Genomic DNA, 25385 nt, shown 5'->3' with positions numbered 1-25385 from the left:
TGGCACAAATTTCTAAAAACATGGTTTTGCTTTGTTGTTTTTATGAATTATAAATTATAAGTCCATAAAACAACAAAAGGGGAAGAAATTGAAGGGATCTGAATATTTTCTGAAGCACAGTACTTTAACTATTTCATGATTTATAAACTTAACAATGTTTTATTTGTGACATGCTCGATACATTTTTTTACTTTTACTTTTTTGTCTGTGTAGGCTAGTGTTGCTTACCATTGGCCAGTGGCTTCCAAAACTGAAATACTACTGTAACTTATCACGTAGTTGTCATTGCTAGCCACTGCTGAGATGACATCCTAGCTGGCTAACTAGCAAGGCAACCTTGGAACCAATACTGGACTATGGATTGTTAGATTAGTCTTTTAATAATATGTTTATGGTTACTTATGGTTAGGCACGAAATATCTCTCGTTTCTCCAAACAAGTTCTGTGAATCATAATTGCTGGTTGGCACGTTATTGTTCTAACTATCAATCTAGTTATATTTTAGTTATATATTAAGATAGCTTTGCATATTTGTCTGACGTTAGCTTTTGCTTGGGGTAACTGGGCTAGGTGACTAGCTTCTTTAGTTTGTTAGCTACCTATTCTTGCCAGTGATTCTAGCTCAAAAAAAGAGAATGGTTCTTCCGCAGCTCTGCGGGTTGCAGATAGACCCTTCTTGTATTAGATATGGATATGAAAGTCTCCTCAGGGCGAGAGAGAAGAGGGGAAAACATACTTACAATGCTCAATATTTCAATTAAATTGGGAAATGGATCTGTCTGGAAGGTGTGATTACTCCCGGGAGATGGAGAGAGTGGAACACATTTTATTTCAGTTCTAGAGCTATGGTAAGAAACTGTGGGATTTCTATTGGAACAAATCATTAGGTATGTAGTGTTTAATTATTTATTTGGTTTCCTTAGGCCAGAAGAAAATAATAATGGGGAAGTATACTCAAAACTTTCCCTGTCTCTTGTCCATACTCCAGTCCAGTTGGTGGCAGTAATGCACCTTCGAATTTGGTTGTCAAAATCCACAGAATAATAAGAAGGAACTAGAAGAATACACTACAGAAGAAGAAGGCCAAAATGGAGGACTACTCGTCTAAACAACCAGCTGAAAATCTTGATCATCCTCCTAATAGTCGCTTGTTTCTTGTAACAAGTCGATCCGTTTCCGAAGATGTTATTCGAAATCATTTTTCCGTCTTTGGGGAGATCCAAGGTGTATGGGTCGTTAAAGACAAACAGACAAAGGAGTCGAAAGGGGTCTCCTACGTTAAATTCGCCAAGTCTTCAGAAGCATGCACCGCCATGGAGGACATGCACGGAAAATGCCTGGTAGACGGAACGAAGCCTATTAAGGTTTGCATTTGCAAATCAAAATATGTCTGACAACATTCCTCATTCTCGTACATGCATTACTATTATTGCATGCTCTCTACAGTGCAGGTTCATCTCGTTCACAGACCACTCTTTCACACGGTGTGTGCAGTTTCCTCAAGGTTAGCTCGGGTTAAGCAGAGTGTATTTTGCATGTAATGTCTTAACTTTGTTTCCATTCGTTTAACATTTGTTGTCCGCGAAACAGTTTTTAAACATTTAACCCCGGACATTGTTTTGTCGGATTGATTCTCATTTGTTGCCAGTAATAACATGTACTGCATGCATAATAGGCCTTACTGTCACTGATGGACTATATGTTTTTGATAAATTGTGTGTCGAAAACCTTTTTGAAAATGTTGTACACCACTTTACGGTGATATATCCGCTGTGCAATCACTCTCGAAATTCGAAATACGTATTCATTTGCGGAATGGTATTCCTCATGTGTAACAATTGATCTTGTAACTAGGTCTAGTGGTTATGTAGTTTGCTGAAATGTAGTGCCACGGAGCAGTGAGTTGCGATTAATACTATGCCTCTTAATGATCTTTATGAGTATTGTTTTAATAGCACCACAAAAGTCTATAACATACAGCTATTAATGCTCCATGTGTTGAAGTAGGCTTATGCCCTGTTATCCTTGTTAATAAGTTATTAACACGGATAAAAGGGCATAGGCCTACTTCAACAACTAATAATAACTTCCTCTTTCTATACCAAGAACTAATGGCTCTGGAATTCAGTATGCACCCTACCTTGGACACAGATCTTTCTGAGTAGCCTTTTGCTTTTTTAGTTCTTGTTCCATCCAACTGTTCACATTATCAGTTTGTTAGTTACAGTGGATTTAGAAAATAATCACCCCCCTTTAAAATAATCACATTTTGTTGCTTTGCAGCCTGAAATGAAGACAGACACAGTTTTTGTTTCATTCAGCTGTATTTACTCATTGCAACTTATAACACCCAAGTGAAAGATATATAACACCAACATTTGAAAAATGGATAAAATATAAATAAAAACATAATCACTGAGTTGGAAAAAGGATCACCCCCTTGTGTCAGTATTTTGTTGAACCACCTTTTGCTTTAATTACAGCCTTTAGTCTGTTGGGATATGTCTCTACTAACTTTGCACATCTAGACGTTGCAACATTTGACCACTCTTCTTTGCAGAACTGCTCAAGTTCAAATTTCTGCTCAAGTTCTGCTCAAGTTCAAGTCATTCCACAGATTTTAATGGGGTTTAAGTCCAGGCTCTGACTAGGCCATGCAAGGACATTCACCTTTTTCTACTTCAACCACTGTGTGGTCAGTTTTGCTGTGTGCTTTGGGTCATTGTCATGTTGGAAGGTAAATCTTCTTCCCATTGACAACTTTCTGGCAAAGAACAGCAGATTTTCCTCAAGAATTTGACAGTATTTTGCCCCATCCATTTTTCCTTCTATCCTGACAGGTGCTCCAGTCCCTGCTGCAGAGAAACAACCCCATAACATGATATTACCACCTCCATGCTTTACTGTAGGAATGGTGTTATGTGGCGTTTCTTGAGGAGTGGCTTTTTTCTTGCAACCCTCCCATACAAGCCACATTTGTGGAGAATTTGTGATATTGTTGTCATATGCACACAATAACCACTCTTTGTCATGAATTCCTGTAACTGCTTCAGAGTTGCTGTAGGCCTCTTGGGAGCCTCTCTGACCAGTTTCCTCCTGGCTCTTTCATCCAGTTTGGAGCGACGTCCTGACCCAGGGAGTGTCTGTGTTGTACCAAATACCTTTCACTTCTTAATAATTGACTTCACTGTGCTTCTAGGCACGGATAAAGCCTTTTAATTTTTTTGTATCCATCTTCTGACTTGTGCCTGTCCACAACTCTTTTGACAATGCCTTGCTACCCATAGTTGATTGTTTTCTTCAGTTGCACTACCAAGGACTGAAATGCTTCAGGAAAAGCTTGTTTCATGCTGAGCTAATCAAAATGACCACAGCTGATCACAGTTGAAAGTCAATTGGCTTTGTGTGCTATTGAGAAGGTGATTAACTACACCTGGTTGGGTTTACAAGTCATTTTTAGGAAGGGGTTGATTATTTTTTCCAACTCAGTGATTCTGTTTTTTTAATACATATTTTTTTCAAGTTGGTATTATATCTTTCATTTGGATGTTATAAGTTGTAAATACAGCTGAATAAAACAAAAATAGTTTTTGTCCGTTTTCTTTTCAGGCTGCAAAGCAAAAAAATTTAATTATTTTAAAGTGGGATGATTATTTTCTATACCCACTGTATTCCCAATATTGCTCTAGTTATTACCCATTTCCTTATTCCTCTGTTCATGTTGTTTTGGGATTATACGTTTAAAAGTCACCTTTTATTACCATTTTAATAATGCCTTCCAAAATGTGAGCATGTTATGTAACTACATGGGGCTGCTACCATAATTTCCATAAATAATACAAGTGTTGAAACCATCTAGATCTGAAGATATAAATAAACTTGGTCCTTATAACAATTGTAACATATAATAACACAGAAATACATGCATAAATGCAGGTTATTTTTCAGATGCTAAAATATTAACTATTAAGAAAAACCTACAAATATGTAGCTTCAGCGCTCAATTCTAGCGTGTGTGTGTGTACACACCCACAGTGAATGTAAAAAGTCTACTGTTTCTTCCATAATCTACCATATTCTTCATATGAATGGGCTATGGGGTAGAGTGACAAGACGGAAGCCGTTTCTTACAAAAACATCCAAGCCCGGCTGAAGTTTGCAAAAACAAACATCCCCCAAAAGCATGTGGAAAAATGTGATATGGTGTGATGAAACCAAGGTTGAACTTTTTGGCCATAATTCCAAAAGGTATGTTTGGTGCAAGAACAACACTGCACATCACCCAAAGAACACCATACCCACAGTGAAGCATGGTGGTGGCAGCATCATGCTTTGGGGCTGTTTTTCTTCAGCTGGAACCAGGGCCTTAGTCAGGGTGGAGGGAATTATGAACAATTCCAAATACCAGGCAATCTTGGCACAAAGCCTTCAGGCATCTGTTAGAAAGCTGAAGAGGAAGTTCACCTTTCAGCACGACACCGACCCAAAGTGCACATCCAAATCCACAAAAGCATGGCCTCACCAGAAGAAGGTTTTGGAATGGCCCAGACCTGAATCCAATTGAACATCTGTGAGGTAATCTGAAGAGGGCTGTGCACAGGAGATGTCCTCGCAAACTGACAGATTTGGAGCACTTTTGCAAAGAAGAGCCAAGAAGTGCCATGCTAATAGACTCCTACCCAAAAAGACTGAGTGCTGTAATAAAATCAAAAGGTGCTTCAACAAAGTATTAGTTTAAGGGTGTGCACAGGTTATTGTGAGTTTTTAATTATTGCCCCTCAAAATTTCAGTTCGTTTTTCAATTGAATTATTCACGTTATAGGTCACATTAAAGGTGGAAAAAGTCCTGACATGATTTATCTTTCTCATTCTTTTACATCACAACAATCTGGCATTTTAACAGGGGTATGTAGACTTTTTATATCTACTGTGTGTGTATATATATATACACACACACACACACACACACACACACACACACACACACTCACCTAAAGGATTATTAGGAACCCATCCATCATCTTCCGCTTATCCGGGGCCGGGTCGCGGGGGCAGCAGTCTAAGCAGGGATGCCCAGACTTCCCTCTCCCCAGACACTTCCTCCAGCTCTTCCGGGGGGACACTGAGGCGTTCCCAGGCCAGCCGGGAGACATAGTCCCTCCAGCGTGATTCCCCGAGGTCTCCTCCCGGTGGGACGGGACCGGAACGCCTTCCCAGGAAGGCGTTCCGGAGGCATCCAAAACAGATGCCCGAGCCACCTCAGCTGACCCCTCTCGATGTGGAGGAGCAGCGGCTCTACTCTGAGCTCCTCCCGGGTGACTGAGCTTCTCACCCTATCTCTAAGGGATCGCCCAGCCACCCTGCGGAGAAAGCTCATTTCGGCCGCCTGTATCCGGGATCTTGTCCTTTCGGTCATGACCCAAAGCTCATGACCATAGGTGAGAGTAGGAACGTAGATTGACCGGTAAATCGAGAGCTTCGCCTTGCGGCTCAGCTCTTTCTTCACCACGACAGACCGATACATTGACCGCATTACTGCAGAAGCTGCACCGATCTGTCTTTCAATCTCCCGTTCCATCCTTCCCTCACTCTTGAACAAGACCCCTAGATACTTAAACTCCTCCACTTGAGGCAAGAACTCTCCACCAACTTGAAGTGGGCAAGCCACCCTTTTCCGACTGAGGACCATGGCCTCGGATTTGGAGGTACTGATTTTCATCCCCACCGCTTCACACTCGGCTGCAAACCATCCAAGGGCATGCTGAAGGTCCTGGCTTGAAGGGGCCAACACGACAACATCATCCGCAAAGAGCAGAGACGAAATTGTGTGGTCCCCAAACCTGACACCCTCCGGCCCCTGGCTGAGCCTAGAAATTCTGTCCAAAAAATTACGAACAGAACCGGCGACAAAGGGCAGCCCTGCCGGAGTCCAACATGCACAGGGAACAAGTCTGACTTACTGACGGCAATGCGGACCAAGCTCCTGCTTCGGTCGTACAGGGACCTGACAGCCCAGGACCCCATATTCCCGATGCACCCTCCACAGGATGTCACGCGGGACACAGTCGAATGCCTTATCCAAATCCACATGTTTTAATAAAAAAATTATTAGGAACACCTGTTCAATTTCTCATTAATGCAATTATCTAATCAACCAATCACATGGCAGTTGTTTCAATGCATTTAGGGGTGTGGTCCTGGTCAAGACAATCTCCTGAACTCCAAACTGAATGTCAGAATGGGAAAGAAAGGTGATTTAAGCAATTTTGAGCGTGGCATGGTTGTTGGTGCCAGACGGGCCGGTCTGAGTATTTCACAATCTGCTCAGTTACTGGGATTTTCACGCACAACCATTTCTAGGGTTTACAAAGAATGGTGTGAAAAGGGAAAAACATCCAGTATGCGGCAGTCCTGTGGGCGAAAATGCCTTGTTGATGCTAGAGGTCAGAGGAGAATGTTCCGACTGATTCAAGCTGATAGAAGAGCAACTTTGACTGAAATAACCACTCATTACAACCGAGGTATGCAGCAAAGCATTTGTGAAGCCACAACATGCACAACCTTGAGGCGGATGGGCTACGACAGCAGAAGACCCCACCGGGTACCACTCATCTCCACTACAAATAGAAAAAAGAGGCTACAATTTGCACGAGCTCACCAAAATTGAACAGTTGAAGACTGGAAGAATGTTGCCTGCTCTGATAAGTCTCGATTTCTGTTGAGACATTCAGATGGTAGAGTCAGAATTTGGCGTAAACAGAATGAGAACATGGATCCATCATGCCTTGTTACCACCGTGCAGGCTGCTGGTGGTGGTGTAATTGTGTGGGGGATGTTTTCTTGGCACACTTTAGGCCCCTTTTGGGCATCGTTTAAATGCCACGGCCTACCTGAGCATTGTTTCTGACCATGTTCATTCCTTTATGACCACCATGTACCCATTCTCTGATGGCTACTTCCAGCAGGATAATGCATAATGTCACAAAGCTTGAATCATTTCAAATTGGTTTCTTGAACATGACAATGAGTTCACTGTACTGAAATGGCCCCCACAGTCACCAGATCTCAACCCAATAGAGCATCTTTGGGATGTGGTGGAACGGGAGCTTCGTGCCCTGGATGTGCATCCCACAAATCTCCATCAACTGCAAGATGCTATCCTATCAATATGGGCCAACATTTCTAAAGAATTCTTACAGCACCTTGTTGAATCAATGCCATGTTGAATTAAGGCAGTTCTGAAGGCGAAAGGAGGTCAAACACAGTATTAGTATGGTGTTCCTAATAATCCTTTAGGTGAGTGTACAATGAACGAAATTATAAATGCAACACTTGTTTTTGCCCCCATTTATCATGAGCTGAACTCAACACATCTCCTTCACATAGAGTTAATCAGGTTGTTGATTGTGGCCTGTGGAATTTTGGTCCACTCCTCTTCAATGGCTGTGCAAAGTTGCTGGATATTGGCAGGAGGTCCTGGCCCACATCTGCGGAGTACCTGGCTTTGGGGACCCGTTGCTGTCCCTGTCCAGAGTCCTCCTGGTTGTGTTGCAGATCGAGAAGATGCCTGACAATTTCAGTTGCCACTGTTCTGACACCTCCCCTGTGTTGTCCCTTTCCTTGTCCATCTGGTAATGCTTCCGACCTGGACTAAGTTTAAATGGACTCTAGACTCAGCCCACATGCATTTATTAATAATTACAATTGTAATCTTAATATGTTCACTTGGAACACCCAGAAGAGGACTGGTCACCCCTCTGAGCCTGGGTCCTCTCTAGGTTTCTTCCTATACTTTAGGGAGTTTTTCCTAGCCACTGAAATTCAACACTACTGAAATTCAACAGTATTGCGCCTTGGGGTTCAAGGCCAGGTGTTTTGTAAAAGCACTTTGTGACAACTGCTGATGTAAAAAAAAGGGCTTTATAAATACATTTGATTGATTGATTGATCACTGTCTTCTTGCAATAGGACCAGCTGGATAGCGAAAAACATTAAAACATTAGTATTTTGTTTTTGAAAAATGAATATGAATTTGTTTTCGTTGCATTATTTGAGGTCTGAAAACAATGCATATTTTTTTGGTTATCTTGACCAGTTCTTATTTTCTGCAAATAAATACTCTAAATGGCCATATTTTTATTTGGAATTTGGGAGTGATCTTGTCAGTAGTTTATAGAACAAAACATAACTGTTCATTTTACTCAAATACATACCTACCTGTCCTTCCTGTGACAACTTTTTGTTAACTACTGACCATTGCAGACTGGGAACACCCCACAACGGCTGCAGTTTTAGAGATGCTCTGACCCAGTCTTCTAGTCATCACAATTTGGCCCTTGTTAAAGTCGTTTAGATACTTATGCTTGCCCAGTTTTTTTGGTTCTAACACATCAACATTGAGGACAGAATGTTCACTTGCTGCCTTGTATATCCAACTCACTGACAGGTGCCATGATAATGAGATTTAGTCTTATTCACTTCACCTGTCAGTGGTTATAATGTCATGGCAAATCGGTGAATATAAAATATGGGATTTATTTCTCAAAGGCTGCTTATATGTCTGTTGTTTCAGGTGTTCATTGCCCAGTCAAGGTCTTCTGGTAGACACAGAGACGTGGAGGATGAAGAGCTCACCAGAATATTTGTAATGATCCCCAAAACATTCACAGAAGAAGATCTGAAAGACACATTCAAGGTAAAAGGTCCATTGCAATGCATCCTCCAAACAATCGCTTGTTTTTCATTACAAGTTAGTCTGTTTCAGAAGATATTATTTGAAATAACTTTTTCATCTAAAGTGTTTGGGTTGTTAAAGACAAACAGACAGAGGAGTTGAAAGGGATCTCCTAGGTTAAATTAAAATGTCTTCATAAGCATGCACCGCCATGGAGGATGTGCATTGCCTTTTTCTTTCACCTAATTAAATATCATGCATCAGAATTCTATATATATTGTGTAATGTGAATAATGTACAGTTCATTGTAAAAAAATAAATAATGAATACTATAAAGCTTTATTTCTCTTGTAGGAGTATGGTGACATAGAATACTGTGTGATTATAAAGAATAAAACCACGGGGGAGAGCAAAGGCTTAGGATATGTGAGGTATCATAAGCCATCACAAGCAGCCATTGCCATCGAGAACTGTGATCGAGGTAAGGTTGCGTCATATGTAATTTTAAAGTTGAGAGAGGCCTTGGCAGAAAGCATTCCAGTGTCGCTTTTGTGGATGTGTACTGGGTTGGCCGAGACCACATTGGGATGAACATTTGTTTATATTCCCTCTTACTGTTTGAATAACTGACTTTCTGCTGTTATTTGTTCTTGGATTGTATTAGAAGCACCATTTGGTCCCACTGTTTACAAACTCTTAATTTTTGCTGCTTTTTCCTGTCCTTCACTGGACATGGAAGATTTTTATTTTTACCTCTGTTCATATAGGGAATCAAACTGAGACTCTGGTCTCCTGTCGGTCATTTATCAGACATTTGTACTGCCAGATAGACATCACGACATCCAACATCTAAGGTCATGTGCTCCTATAATTTTAGTTTTAAGGAAATGACCTGTAGGTGCAGACCTCTACCTCCAACGAATTATTTTCAAAAGAGAAATCAATGAGCTAAAATATAAAAATGTGTCCCTGTTCACAGTAGTATTGCGTTTGTAATGTTGCCCATTTCTATGACAACCAGCCTACAGGGCAGTTCTTGCTGAGCCCCGAAGCAAGAACTCAGCTGCAGATAATGACTATCACAGCAGTGGCAGAGTGGAGCATATGTCAAGTGACCTAGGAATGAACCCCTATTCCTTTGGAGTTTGTAAGTAAATGGATGCTGACTTTGACATTTGTATGTGCTGTGAGCTTTGCCGTGGTCTGACGTTTGTCTGTGGGGTTCCTCCATCACAGCTGACCCTGGCAGCTATGCCTTAACTGACTACCGATCCAGTGACATCATTACCCGATGCCTGATGGTTTCCTCAAGAGCTAGCGTTACCCAGGAGCAAGTCTATGGTCTCTTTGATCTCATACCAGGGATGGATTACTGTGAGATGCAGCGCGATCCCTATGGACTCAACAAAGGTTTTATACAATTATTTACAGAAAAACAATCAATTTGGCTTTTCTACCAATGAGGTTATGGGGTGTCCTGGTATTCCTTTTAAAAAGCAGTGCTCACAGCATGGCCTGGGTGTTAGTGAAACACAGAATCAGAGGTAACTCTTGGAGTGAAACAAAAAAAGATTCAGATTCATGTTCAAATGAGCAACCCTGCTGTCGGCCTCAAAATTGTCTTGTGGAAGAACATGTAACCACATTAATAGGCATCACAAGCTGCCCCGAAGAGTTTGCCACTTTTTGTTTCCCAACCGCAGTAGCTCACTTGAGCAAGCCAAGATCTCCCACAAATGCGGACATGCTCCACTGTCTTCCTAAACAATTGAAAGTGCGCGCAATGACAAAAACTAAGCCCTCATCTCCTTTTGCTTGTGTTTTATTACAGCTGCATTAATGTCCAATAACAACACTCAGAGCTAATAAAAAAACATTGGCGGCTAGAGATCCGAATGGTTGGTTTGATTTTTAACTGGGCAAAATGACAGCCTCTGCAGTCCTAGTCTCAATTAATTACACTGGCCTGCACAAATAGCTGTGTTGTTATTTTCTCATTTATTAGGTTGATTGAAAAAAGTCTGTATTTATTCCTGTGTACAGGCTATAGATGTATTTCTCTATTGAAACATTTATGATTCAGCAGTGAAAACAATGACATGTTTTGCACTCCTGTAAGAACATTGTTTTTGTTTATTTTATTGTGTGAAAATCTTGGCAAAGATTGGAAAATGATTACACAGCCCTTTTCCAAAATAGTTGGGATGCTGCGTAAAGTGCAACTCTCTGGAAGTCACCTTTAAAGTTTCCTTTGTAACTTTGTTTTCTAAGGGAAAAATGCCCTGCACATGCGTAACTGTGATAACAAATAAAATCCCCTGATACAGCACTGTAGGTGCAAAGAAGCCAACACCCATGCCAAGAAAGCAGTGTACTTAGTGTTTTATTTTGGACCTATTTACATGTACTTTAGTGCAATAAATAGTAATAAAATAGATGTATGTACAACACTGTTTCAAAAAAAAGTTGTGACGCTTCATAAAATTGTAATGATGTGCAAATCATTTCATCCATATATGAAATTGAAAATTCTACAAAGATAACAAATCAAATGTTGAACCAGAGAAATTACATTGTTTTTGGAAAAAAATATATACCCATTTTGAATTTGATGCCAGCAAACAGATTTCAAAAAAGTTGGGTCAGGTGCATGTTAACCACTGTGTTACATCACCTCTACTTTTAACAATACTCTGTGTTTAGGAACTGAATAGACCAATTGCTGTAGTTTTGAAAGTGAAATGTATTCCCATTCTTGCTTGATAGAGGATTTCAGCTGCTCAACCGTTTGGGGTCTCCTTTGTTGTATTTTCTGTTTCATAATATGGCAAATGTTTTCAATGGGTGACAGGTCTGGACTGCAGGCAGGCCAGTTTAGCACCCGGACACTTACAATGAAGTCGTGCTGTTGTAATACGTGCAGAATGTGGTTTGGCATTGTCTTGCTGAAATAAGCAAGGCCTTCCCTGGAAAAATTTATTGTCTGGATTGCAGCATGTTTCTCCAAAACCTGTATATAAGTTCACAGATGTGCAAGTCACTCTTGCCATGTGCACTAATGCACCCCCATACTATCACAGAAGCTGGCTTTTGAACTGTGCGGTGATAAGAAGCCGGATTCTACCTCTCCTCTTTAGTCCAGAGGGCACGGCGTCCATGATTCAATTAAAACATTTCAGATTTTGATTCATCAGACCACAGGACAGTTTTCCACTTATAAATGAGCTTGGGCACAGAGAAGGCGGCAGCATTTCTGGATCTTGTTTATACATGTTTTTTTCTTTGCATGGTAGAGTTTAACTTGCATTTATGTGTGCAGAGACATACTGTGTTCACAGGCAATGGTTTTCGGAAGTGTTATGAGCCCATGCTGTGATTTCCACTACAAAATGTTCTGTTTTGAATCCAGTGCCACCTGAGCGGCCATAGATCACAGCCATCCAATATTGGTTTTCGGCATCTGAATCTTTAAATTATTTTATGTACCGTAGATGATGAGATCCCCAAACTCTTTGCAGTTTTAAGTTGAGAAACATTATTCTTAAATTGTTGTACTATTTGTCTGCACAGTCTTTAACAGAGTGGTGAACCTCTCCCCATCCTCACTTCTGACACCATCCTCTCTGGAATTATCTTTTTATCCCCAATCAGGTTACTGACCTGTTGTCCATTAACTTAATTAGTTGTGTGATATTCCCCCAGGTTTAGATTTTTAGCATTACACAACTTTTCCAGTCTTGTTTCCTCTGTCCCAACTTTTTTGAAATTTGTGGCTGGCATCAAATTCAAAGTGGGCATGTATTTTTCAAGAAACTATAAAATGACTCAGTTTCAACATTTGATATGTTGTTTTTGTACTATTTTCTATTAAATTGCACATCATTGCATACTGTTTTGCTTTACATTTTAAGGGTCCCACCTTTTTTGGAAACGTGGTGGTAGAACAAATAGCAATTACATATCATTAATTTGAATTGGTTATAGTGCTGTATGTGTCCAGTACATTTCTCAAATGTCCAGGAGAATCAAATGCTGCTGGTAAAAAAGAAAATCCCCTAACATAAGATCTGGATTGTAACACTAAGTGGTAAAATAAACATGAATCAACTCAAGGTCTTTCAAAATCATAACACTATTTAGTTAATTAATAAACATTATTACGGTCTAATAAAAAGTACCTTTTAAAATCTTTTTTAGTTTCACTCCTAGAGTTACCTCTGATTTTGTGTTTCACTAACACCCAGGCCATGCTGTGATTCGATACAACAACCTGGGCTCAGCTGTCTACGCCAAAGAGAAGTTAAATGGCTTTGAGTATCCCCCTGGAAACCGGCTTGTTGTGACCCACATAGATGACGGAGAAGACAGGACCAGGTATAGACTTACCATATGATGATGCTTCAAATGTTTTAACTAGCTTCATAGCAACAATGATAATGTTTGTTTTATTAAAGTTGCTTAAAAGCATAACTTTCAGAGTAAGATTTATTTCATCTTAAACACAAGATAATAGGTCCCACCAAATGTATGTGTTTTTCTTTCTAAGCCTATTTCAGGTACCTTTGTTATGGTAGGAGTTTTATAGGAGCATATACAGTACCTGTGTGCCTTTACGTACTCTTTGCAGCTGAACTGTGTTCTGTCAGTACAGTAATTTACGGGGGTGAAATCCTGCAGTGATGTAATACTAACTTGACGCAGTGTCAGATTTTAAAGTAGAGGATGAAAATTAGAAGTGTTCACCGTTATAAGACTAATGTCCTGTCCTTTTTTTCAGTCCTGTTGGAAAGATGGCCATGCAGCTGGTTGCTGCTCAGATGATGTCAATGGTTTGGAATGGTCCTACCACCAGTCAGCCACTGATGAAACCAGTGAGTGTTTTTTGTACACAATGGATGCAGTGTTTGAAGGTACTTGCACTTACAGTTATGCTATCAAGATTAGCTCCTCCGAGGAACTCAAAACCCTTCCAAAAAAAAGTATGGACTCACATCTAGACAGATTGTAATTCTTCAGACAGAATGAATCACTTTGAGCACTGTCTTTCTAGATTAAGTTTTGTGTGTTCCATGGGTATTTTGTTAATCTTCTGGTATTATTTTTTTCTATTAGGGTTACCGTGCAGCCTCTCCGATGCCCCGGGTCCAGACAGATGTATCACTTCCTTCTCTAAAGAAGTTAGCGCCCCCAGATAGCCGGGTGAAGGAGCGTCTCTTTGTGGTCTTCAGCCCTGCCCCTCTTCCCATGGAAGTTCTGGAAGATGTCTTCTGGTATGGGAAAACTTGTCCTGAAATAGTTAAGACCTTAAGAGTCCTGAAGTTCAGAATCCCAATCAGTCCTTACTCGATTTGACCATCACATTACTAGCATAAGATTTGGCGGTCGGATAAATTGCTGCATATTTATATTATATTTCAAAGCATTATGAAGAAAATGTGTTAATTGGTGACAGGACAGACTAAGACATTACGGAATGCCCTACCATCTGGGATTAAATCATTGGTTAAACATGAAGGATTACACTAATGGGAATTTCTTCATGGATCAGGTTTAATATAAATGTTTCCTATAGTGGGAATCTGAAAAGCATATGCATAACAAGGGTGGCAATTGAAATGGAACAAAGGATTAGGGAGATTACGGAAAATGTATTTATTTAAATAGTTTTTATTTTGTGTTATTTGAACCTTTGTGTTCAACTAAAATCCTTTGTGTTCAGCTTTGTGTGATGAGTATCTTTTGATTTGGTGACCTTCTGATCCCCAAAATAGTGGGATCTGCAGCAACTGAAAGAAATGACAAGGGTTGGAGTAGTACGAGTCATTAATTTCCAAAGTGGACACACTAACTTCTCCTAAGTGTGCATAGAAAAGGAGGCTTGGGTGGGTGGTGGTGACACTCTTGTTTTTAGAGCAACTTATGATGCGGATCTGCTTCTAAATAGTAAGGCATGAGGTTGTATATTTATGGCCATTTGTATAACTGACCCTGAAAGGTTCATAATGGAAAATGCTCTCACAATGCTTTCATATGCTACTCTCTTCTCTAATCTGCACTAACAAACTTTCCTCCTGAAGTTAACTGAAAACTGTTAGCCAATAAGAATATTTTTTTTATTTTTGCCATCCTCCTGTAATGAAAATAAGTGTGTAATTTTTCATGTAGGCATATAAAGTGACTCTCTAGTTTGTCATTTTTGTGAAGGTGGAAAGTAATTATCAGTGCATTAAGATGCGTGTTCCACAGCAATTTATCTTTACAATAGACAAACAAGTTTATTATGTTCTGAACACACCGCAGTATGGCTACACATTATCTTGTAACAGCATATAATAAATTGTTGTAATTAACATTGACACAGACATTATACGAAAATGCAAAGTGCGTATTTGCTTTAATTGTATGTTATATTTACTCTAATCCACAGTTTGTATAATCCAGAGGTTCTGAATATCTATCACCTCATTGTTGAATAATTTGTTTCTTAAACTATAGTTCTGTATGTTTATATTATATGATAGTGTTAACATAGGGGTCACTTAGTAAGGCCTTATTAACTGCAATCCTAAAGGTTCTTCAACTTTGAGTGTCGGAATCTAAACCAAAAATCCAGAAAATCACATTATATGATTTTTAAGTAATTAATTTACATTTTATTGCATGACATAAGTATTTGTTACATCAGAAAAGCAGAACTTAATATTTGGTATAGAAACCTTTGTTAGCAATTACAGAGATCATATGTTTCCTGTAGTTGTTGACCAGGTTTGCACACACTGCAGCAGGGATTTTGGCCCACTCCTCCATACAGACCTTCTCCAGATCCTTCTGGTTTCGGGACTGTCACTAGGCAATACGGACTTTCAGCTCCCTCCAAAGATTTTCTATTTGGTTCAGGTCTGGAGACTGGCTAAGCCACTCCAGGAGCTTGAGGTGCTTCTTACAGAGCCACTCCTTAGTTGCCCTGGTTGTGTGTTTCGGGTCATTGTCATGCTGGAAGACCCAGCCACGACCCATCTTCAATGCTCTTACTGAGGGAAGGAGGTTGTTGGCCAAGATCTCACGATACATGGCCCCGTCCAACCTCCCCTCAATATGGTGCAGTCGTCCTGTCTCCTTTGCAGAAAAGCATCCCCAAAGAATGATGTTTCCACCTCCATGCTTCACGGTTGAGATGTTGTTCTTGGGGTTGTACCTTCTTCTTCCTCCAAACACGGCGATTGAAGTTTAGACCAAAAAGCTCTTTCTGTCTCATCAGACCACATGACCTTCTCCCATTCCTCCTCTGGATCATCCAGATGGTCATTAGCAAACTTCAGACGGGCCTGGACATGCACTGGCTTGAGCAGGGGGACCCTGCGTGCGCTGCAGGATTTTAATCCATAACGGCGTAGTGTGTTACTAATGGTTTTCTTTGAGACTGTGGTCCCAGCTCTCTTCAGATCATTGACCAGGTCCTGCAGTGTAGTTCTGGGCTGATCCCTCACCTTCCTCATGATCATAGATGCCCCACGAGGTGAGATCTTGCATGGAGCCCTAGACTGAGAGAGATTGACCATCATCTTGAACATCTTCCATTTTCTAATAATTGCGCCAACAGTTGTTGCCTTCTCACCAAGCTGTAGCCCATCCCAGCCTATACAATTTTTTCCCTGATGTCCTTACATTGCTCTCTGGTCTTGGCCATTGTGGAGAGGTTGGAGTCTGTTTGATTGAGTGTGTGGACAGGCATCTTTTATCCTGGTAACGAGTTCAAACAGGTGCAGTTAATACAGGTAATGAGTGGAGAACCAGAGGGCTTCTTAAAGAAAAACTGGTTGGTAGGTGATCAAATACTTATGTCATGCAATAAAATGAAAATGTATTATTTAAAAATCATACAATGAGACTTATGAGATTTTTGTTTTAGATTCTGTCTCTCGCAGTTGAAGTGTACCTATGATAAAAATTACAGACCTCTACATGCTTTGTAAGTAGGAAACACTGCCGATTTTGCAGGTAATCAAATACTGGTTCTCCCCACTGTGTGCGTGTGTGTATATATATGTATGTGTGTGTACTCCTTTCTGCAGCCGATTTGGTTCCCTTGTGGAAGTGCATCTCGTGCCTGGGAGGAAAGTCGGCTACATGAAGTATGCAGAGAAAGAGAATGCGGACGAAGCAATGGCTGCCTTGCATGGTAAAGTCGTGAATGGTGTGAGGATGAAGGTGATGCTGGCTGACCCGCCCAGGGAACCCAGGGAGGAGTCCCACAAGCGTCCGCGGACATACTAGCGTAACCCTTGGTAAAAGAGGTAAGGCCCTTTGAAATTTGATGACATTTGTTTATGCTAAATGAACATTGTTAAACTAATCCTCAATCTTATTTTTGTCATGCCTAGAAATGATATATCTTTTTAAACATTATCCTTCTCACCACAATGTTCCCATAGAGCTGGGACTGTTGATCCATGGTGAATAACATGTGTTGATGAGAGTCAAGCACTTGGTTTTGCTCTAGATCAGCTCCTGATTAATGCTATTGAAATTTAACTGCTGCTCGTTTTTCTTATGTCCAGTAATATGGTGTTAACATTTCATATGTGCCTTCAATATTGTGAGTTCTCACCTGACATACAGTGGAGCAAAAAAGTATTTAGTCAGCCACCAATTGTGCAAGTTCTCCCACTTAAAAAGATGAGAGAGGCCTGTCATTTTCATCATAGATACACTTCAACTATGAGAGACAAAATTAGAAGAAAAAATCCAGAAAATCACATTGTAGGATTTATTATGAATTTATTGGTAAATTATGGTGGAAAATAAGTATTTGGTCAATAACAAAAGTTAATCTCAATACTTTGTTATATACCCTTTGTTGGCAATGACAGAGGTCAAACATTTTCTGTAAGTCTTCACAAGGTTTTTACACACTGTTTTTGGTATTTTGGCCCTTTCATCCATGCAGATCTCCTCTAGAGCAGTGATGTTTTGTGGCTGTCGCTGGGCAACATGGACTTTCAACTCCCTCCAAAGATTTTCTATGGGGTTGAGGTCTGGTGACTGGCTAGGCCACTCCAGGACCTTGAAATGCTTCTTACGAAGCCCCTTCTTCGTTGCCCGGGCGGTGTGTTTGGGATCATTGTCATGCTGAATGACCCAACCACGTTTCATCTTCAATGCCCTTGCTGATGGAAGGAGGTTTTCACTTAAAATCTCACGACACATGGCCCCATTCATTCTTTCCTTTACATGGATCAGTCGTCCTGGTCCTTTGCAGAAAAACAGCCCCAAAGCATGATGTTTCCACCCCCATGCTTCACAGTAGGTATGGTGTTCTTTGGATGCAACTCAGCATTCTTTCTCCTCCAAACACGACGAGTTGAGGTTTTACCAAAAAGTTCTATTTTGGTTTAATCTGACCATATGACATTCTCCCAATCCTCTTCTGGACCATCCTAATGCTCTCTAGCAAACCTCAGACGGGCCTGGACATGTACTGGCTTAAGCAGGGGGACATGTCTGGCACTGCAGGATTTGAGTCCCTGGCGGCGTAGTGTGTTACTGATGGTAGCCTTTTTGTTACTTTGGTCCCAGCTCTCTGCAGGTCATTCACTAGGTCCCCCCGTCTGGTTCTTGTGATCATTTTGACCCCACGGAGTGAGATCTTGCATGGATAATATTGCATGGATATTATCAGTGGTCTTGTATGTCTTCCATTTTCTTATAATTGCTCCCACAGTTGATTTCTTCACACCAAGCTGCTTACCTATTGCAGATTCAGTCTTCCCAGCCTGGTGCAGGTCTACAATTTTGTTTCTGGAGTCCTTTGACAGCTCTTTGGTCTTGGCCATAGTGGGGTTTGGAGTGTGACTGTTTGAGGTTGTGGACATGTGTCTTTTATACTTATAACAAGTTCAAACAAGTGCCATTAATACAGGTAAGGAGTGGAGGACCGAGGAGCCTCTTAAAGAAGTTGTTATAGGTCTGTGAGAGCCAGAAATCTTGCTTATTTGTAGGTGACCAAATACTTATTTTACTGAGGAATTTACCAATAAAATCATAAAAAATCCTACAATGTGATTTTCTGGATTTCTTTTTCTCATTTTGTCTCTCATAGTTGGAGTGTACCTATGATGAAAATTACAGGCCTCTCTCATCTTTTTAAGTGGGAGAACTTGCACAATTGATGGCTGACTAAATACTTTTTTGCCCCACTGTAAATACAAGACTTTCTGCTTTCCCTGTTAAAAACTAGTACCATCCTAGGTTTTGAAAAGCCCACCTTCAAGACTGGTAACACAATTTCACAGCAAATTATTACTTCAGTCTGTAGGCTGTAGTCTTTACAAAGCCAGAGGAATTTAGTCACATAGTTGACTATTCTGAAACATTGTGGCCGATAGTAACATTGTTGAGACGTCCAATGGCTCTGTTGAACAACAACCATAACTATAGGCTGGTAGTGTGGTCAAGCAAACGGCAAAACCCAAAGGCCACAATAATTAATAGAAATCACGACCATAAATTTTTAGATCAGAAAGCATTGGTTTTCCCTTCAACACTAGGACCACTGGGTATCTTTGCAAACAAATACCCACTAGCTTTGGGGCACTGTGTTTTTACTAAAGGAAATAATAGGATTTATTGTGTTACAAAAAATATTGGGCGTAGAATACAGTGTTTAGTTTCTTACTTTTCAATATCTTGTTTGTTTTGAAGGAAGAGTTTTCATGGGAAAAAATCCTAATTTTAACATTTTGATTTATAGATTTAATATAGCTGAAGTATCACAAACACAATAAGTAATAGAGTACTTAAACAGCATATTTTTTGAAGATAAAAGGAGAAAGACGACAGTGAGTTAAATGGTAGAATGCAATGCACATTCTTGGCTGTGTCACATTTTGGTAGGCAGCATTTGTTGTTTTCCTTGACCCATGAAGATTCACAGATGTCTTTCAAATAACATACAGTACCAGTCAATAGTTCAGTTAAATAGGTAAGTGTAACTTTTGACTGGTACTGTATACATGTAGATAAGACAAAGCTGTGAATAAAATTTGTATTCCTCTTTAGTAAGTTAATATCACCCAGGAGACACTGCACTGTAATGCACTCTTTCATAGTGCAATGCTGACCACCACATTCTAGCTTCAAGCCTTAACTGGGCTTCAAGCTGAGATGTGGCTGGTAAGCCCCTTGGGTGTTAAACATTGGCACAAGCCGGATGGCTTGGTGCGGATTCCAAGGCAGAAAGCTCACTGTGAACTTCAATCCAAATCTTTTGGGAGAATTTGCAATGAGATAGGGTCTTTAAAACAATTGGGTATGAAAACTTTAGGGATGGAAAGTGTGATAAATTAAGTAATAATATAATAAGAAATCTATAAATGTGCATTGCTTTTGGCAAGCACACCTAATATTAGCACTCACCACTGCTTAGTCTATTAGAAATTAGGATTGGATTTTGTTAATTTGTAAAGTATTTTGTAAAAACCTCAGCAGTACGAAATATTGTTTCTAACTCATGGAAGGACAATACTTCATATCTGGTTACACGGAATTCTCTGGTACTAGACTTGTTTTTTTTAAGCTAATTTAAGGAACATTCTTACAAATATCCTGTAATTGGATACTATTGCTTTTTCTGAAAATTCTAAATGTTCTTTCAGATACTCAATGCTGAGGAATTGTGTGTTTTGTATTTTTGTGTGATGCAGATACATTTACCCTCACTGAGACTGCCTGTTAAAATTTAAGTAAAATTGAAAATGAGTAATTGTTATTGTTTAAAAAATGTAAGTAAATGCAAAATAATTAAGTGACTCATGTATGACAAAAAAACAGTAGAAATCATAATTACAGCGTTACTTTACCTTAGGCGATATAGTGAGAGACTACGCACAAGGTTATTCCCTCAGTCAATCAGATTTAAGGTGACTTGTGGTTACATTTTGAGCTGTGAGTGACAATGCCAGGGAAGGCTTTAGAAGCCTACTCACTGTACCCTGAATTTTTCTGTTTCTGCAAAGGGGACCTTGGACATGACCATGGACATGACCATGGACATGACTGGACATGACGATAACACAACCTACAACTACTGCAGACATTGACTTCTGGACTTTTTCCTGACAATTGCAACTAATATAAAACATGCAATTAATTTCTTTTCATAATGTGAGGTATTAGAGTTGCGTAGCAAATACTGCAATATAATTACACTTGTTCAAATGTGTATGTTTGTACTCTGATTTCCTCAATAAACAAAAGTATGATGGTTTGTCTGGAATTTTTGTGTCCAAATTGCAGTGACACTGTAATGGGCACTGAGTGTAATGAGGCATGTCACATGGAGGCATTGGATGTTGCATAACTTGTTCAGTCATTATTTTCCACAGAATGCTTTTTATTAGTGAATAATAATAAAAAAAGTATAATATTATTGCAGCTGTAGGTAATTTGAGTTTATTTCAGTTGCGTGATTGTTACCAGTCACTTAGCTGATTGTTACCAGGTTTGTTTCAATTAACATATACCCCATCATTTTTCAAGAATGTAACTCATAGTATCATGAGTGTTTGCCTCATAAGTTTGTACACTAAATGTAAATGTACACTAACTTGCTGAAAACTGTAATTTTGTTATGAATGACCATTTTTGAGTTTTCTGTATTGTCTAACCCTCTGTGTTTTGTAAAAACATTGTAATAACTCCACCACCCAATCCTACAATTATTTTCTGCTAACATTGTACTATTAAAGGCGCATGAAGTGGTGCAATGCCTGGTCTTGGGGACCATCAAGAGACCTGATTGGGAAGAGCATTGGGAATATACCTGGTAGTGGGCCTGCAGGAACTCTGAGAGGTAGGAATGGACACAGTCAGGTTGGGCCAGGACATGCTCTTCACGGGGAGCCAATGTAAGTTCTGGAGGATTACGTGTTAACAGGGTTGGGTCAATGTTAGGAGCCAATCAGCTACGTTTTCCACGTTTTGTTAACTAGATGGGAGGGCAGAACAAATTATATAAAGTAAAGACATGTACAGTGGATAGAGAAACTTAAAGAACACTTAAAACGTTACCCTTTTGTTGCCTTGCAGTCTAAAATGAAAACACAAAATCTGACTTTATTTACACACTGTAACCAACAATATCCTAGTTAATTTTCTTTTTTTATCTGAAAGTTAATTTAAACTAAAACAGTAAAATACTGGATAATGGAATTCTCCCTCTTCCTAATGTTCTCACCTAAGGCCTAAATCCCCCTACTGCATGTGTCAACATCTGTAAAGGACCGGAATGGCAGTTTTGGGAATTCATTATTTAATTTTTTGTTTTGACAGCTCATGGATTTGTCCAAAGTGCCATAACATAAAACCTGTTTTGTTACATATCTGGTAGACTACATACAATGTGTATAGATAACCCTTCTTATTAGTAAATTAGTAAAGTCTGCAATTTCCTCATTGCTGAGAGGTGAATATAGCGCATTCAATCTCCATAGACAAACGTTGTCAGTAGTGTGGCCTGTATTAAAGATTTGAGTGACTTTCAATGTGGTACTGTCACTGGATGCAACCTTTCCAACAAGTCAATTTGTTAAATGTCTGCCCTGGAAGAGGAGTTTTGATTACCTGTTAGGGCTGTTATTGAGAAGTGGACACAAAAACAGCACTAAGAGCAACAACAGCTCAACTGCGAAGTGGTAGGCTGCACAAGCTCACAGAACAGGACCACCAAGTGCCAAAGCACAAAACTCGTAAGTCCTTGGTTACAACACTACAGAATTCCAACCTGCCTCTGGAAGGAACGTCAGCACGAGCTGTTCATCGTGAGCTTCATGGAAGGGGTTTCCATGGCTGAGCCTCACCATGTGCAATGCCAAGCATCTGGTGGAGTGGCATATAGCTCTTCACCATTGAACTCTAGAGGTATGGAAACATGTTCTCTAAGAGTTATGAATCACACTGGCAGTCTGACAAAAATAATCAGTGCCAAATGTATTGTTAAGAGTAATGGTCTCTGGCTGTTTTCCATGGCTTGGGCTAAGCCCTGTAGTTCCAGGAAAAGGAAGTCTTAATGCTTCACCACCTAGGTCTTTTACATATTCTATTGTGTTACACATGAAATCCAAACAGATTTAAATTCCGAGTTTTTGGCACACAAATTTACGTAATGTCAAAGTGTAAAAAAAAAAAAGACAAGAATACTAAATGTATGAATTAATTTCAAAAACATAACTGCATATATGGATGGACTCGTCCATCACCCGGGCTGAAGTCACAGAGGTGGTCAAGAAACTCCTCGGTGGCAAGGCACCGGGGGTGGATGAGATCCGCCCTGAGTACCTCAAGTCTCTGGATGTTGTGGGGCTGTCTTGGTTGACACGCCTGTGCAACATCGCGTGGCGGTCGGGGACAGTGCCTCTGGGATGGCAGACCGGGGTGGTGGTCCCTCTTTTTAAGAAGGGGGACCGGAGGGTGTGTTCCAACTATAGGGGGATCACACTTCTCAGCCTCCCCGGGAAAGTCTATGCCAGGGTTCTGGAGAGGAGAATACGGCCGATAGTAGAACCTCGGATTCAGGAGGAACAGTGTGGTTTTCGTCCGGGCCGTGGAACACTGGACCAGCTCTATACCCTCTACGGGGTGTTGGAGGGTTCATGGGAGTTTGCCCAACCAATCCACATGTGTTTTGTGGATTTGGAGAAGGCATTCGACTGTGTCCCTCGCGGCATCTTGTGGAGGGTGCTTGGGGAATATGGGGTCCTGGGTCCTTTGCTAAGGGCTGTCAGGTCCCTATACAACCGAAGCAGGAGCTTGGTCCGCATTGCCGGCAGTAAGTCAGACTTGTTCCCAGTGCATGTTGGACTCCGGCAGGGCTGCCCTTTGTCACCGGTTCTGTTTGTAATTTTTATGGACAGAATTTCTAGGCGCAGCCAGGGGCCGGAGGGTGTCAGGTTTGGGGACCACACGATTTCGTCTCTGCTCTTTGCAGATGATGTTGTCGTGTTGGCCCCTTCTAACCAGGACCTTCAGCATGCACTGGGACGGTTTGCAGCCGAGTGTGAAGCGGTGGGGATGAAAATCAGTACCTCCAAATCCGAGGCCATGGTCCTCAGTCGGAAAAGGGTGGCTTGCCCACTTCAGGTTGGTGGAGAGTGCCTGCCTCAAGTGGAGGAGTTTAAGTATCTAGGGGTCTTGTTCACGAGTGAGGGAAGGATGGAACGGGAGATTGACAGACGGATCGGTGCAGCTTCTGCAGTAATGCAGTCGATGTATCGGTCTGTCGTGGTGAAGAAAGAGCTGAGCCGCAAGGCGAAGCTCTCGATTTACCAGTCAATCTACGTTCCTACTCTCACCTATGGTCATGAGCTTTGGGTCATGACCGAAAGGACAAGATCCCGGATACAGGCGGCCGAAATGAGTTTTCTCCGCAGGGTGGCTGGGCGATCCCTTAGAGATAGGGTGAGAAGCTCGGTCACCCGGGAGGAGCTCAGAGTAGAGCCGTTGCTCCTCCACATCGAGAGGGGTCAGCTGAGGTGGCTTGGGCATCTTTTTCGGATGCCTCCGGAACGCCTTCCTGGGAAGGTGTTCCGGTCCCATCCCACCGGGAGGAGACCCCGGGGAAGACCTAGGACACGCTGGAGGGACTATGTCTCCCGGCTGGCCTGGGAACGCCTCGGTGTCCCCCCGGAAGAGCTAGAGGAAGTGTCTGGGGAGAGGGAAGTCTGGGCATCCCTGCTTAGACTGCTGCCCCCGCGACCCGGCCCCGGATAAGCGGTAGAAGATGGATGGATGGATAACTGCATATAATTTGTAAAGGCGCATTTGGCAGCCATTACAGCCTTGTGTCTATTTGGTTACGTGTCTACCAGCTTAGCACAACTGGACACAGCAACTTTTTTTTGCAGATTTCTTCAAGAAATTTTCAATGTTTTCTACATATTCTCAATTGACTGAGTTCCAGTCTTTGACAGGGCCATTCCAAAACATTGAACTTATGGTTTTTAAGCCACAGGTGTGCCTGAAAAATGATTATTTCCAGGATTTCTCTGTGCTTTGCTGCATCCATTTTGCACTTTTCTCTTTACAACTTTCCAGGCCCTGACAAAGAAAAACATCTCCATAGCATGATGCTGCACAAATCATGATTTACGGGATGAGGTTCTAATGCCTGATGTCCACCAAATGCTTCAAACATCGCGTTGTGCCGGAAGTCATTCATTGTCAATGAAGAAATCCGAAAAGGTACGTTTCCAATGCGATACTTGATATCAAGCCAAGGTCATGTAGACCAAGAAAGATTTCAGCCAAAACTGCCAAAAGAATTGTTCGGGATACAAAGAAAAATCCACAGGTAACCTCAGGAGAAATACAGGCTGCTCTCACAGCTTCTGGCACACTGTAATTAAAGGCATAGGGAATCTTGTGAAAATGTATGGTAAGATGAATACAGCACGTTATCAGAAAATACTGGCAGACAATTTGCATTCCTCTGCACGAAAGCTGCGCATGGGATGCTCTTTCCAGCATGACAATGACCCTAAGCACAAGGCCAAGTTGACCCTCCAGTGGTTACAGCAGAAAAAGGTGAAGGTGAAAAGACCTCACGCTGTCATTGATGCTAAGGGGGTCAATACACAGTATTAAGAAAGAAAAAAAAAAAATTTGTTGCCCTGTTTTATTTTATGATCGTGCCATTCTGTTCTGACCTACAGTTGAA

General features: G+C 41.0%; 1 protein-coding gene across 2 annotated transcripts; it reads left to right on the top strand.

Moving 5' to 3' along the window:
• The first annotated feature begins 1004 nt into the window (after nt 1-1004).
• LOC105007824 (RNA-binding protein 45) lies at nt 1005-21434 on the top strand. 2 transcript variants are annotated; one of them, XM_010866884.4, is made up of 10 exons: nt 1005-1364; nt 8573-8695; nt 9029-9155; nt 9696-9821; nt 9911-10084; nt 12919-13048; nt 13452-13545; nt 13787-13944; nt 16747-16968; nt 20689-21434. In XM_010866884.4, the coding sequence occupies exons 1-9, from the start codon at nt 1089-1091 to the stop codon at nt 16946-16948; spliced, it is 1410 nt and encodes a 469-aa protein (XP_010865186.1). In that variant the 5' UTR covers nt 1005-1088; the 3' UTR covers nt 16949-16968; nt 20689-21434. The 2 variants fall into 2 exon arrangements, with proteins under 2 accessions (XP_010865186.1, XP_010865187.2); XM_010866885.4 differs by lacking the exon at nt 1005-1364 and adding an exon at nt 1419-1484.
• Nucleotides 21435-25385: the final 3951 nt, after the last annotated feature.

This window comes from Esox lucius, chromosome 22, assembly GCF_011004845.1.
Source record: "Esox lucius isolate fEsoLuc1 chromosome 22, fEsoLuc1.pri, whole genome shotgun sequence".
Classification (NCBI taxonomy): Eukaryota; Metazoa; Chordata; class Actinopteri; order Esociformes; family Esocidae; genus Esox; species Esox lucius.
This window is presented reverse-complemented; position numbering and strand designations above follow the sequence as displayed.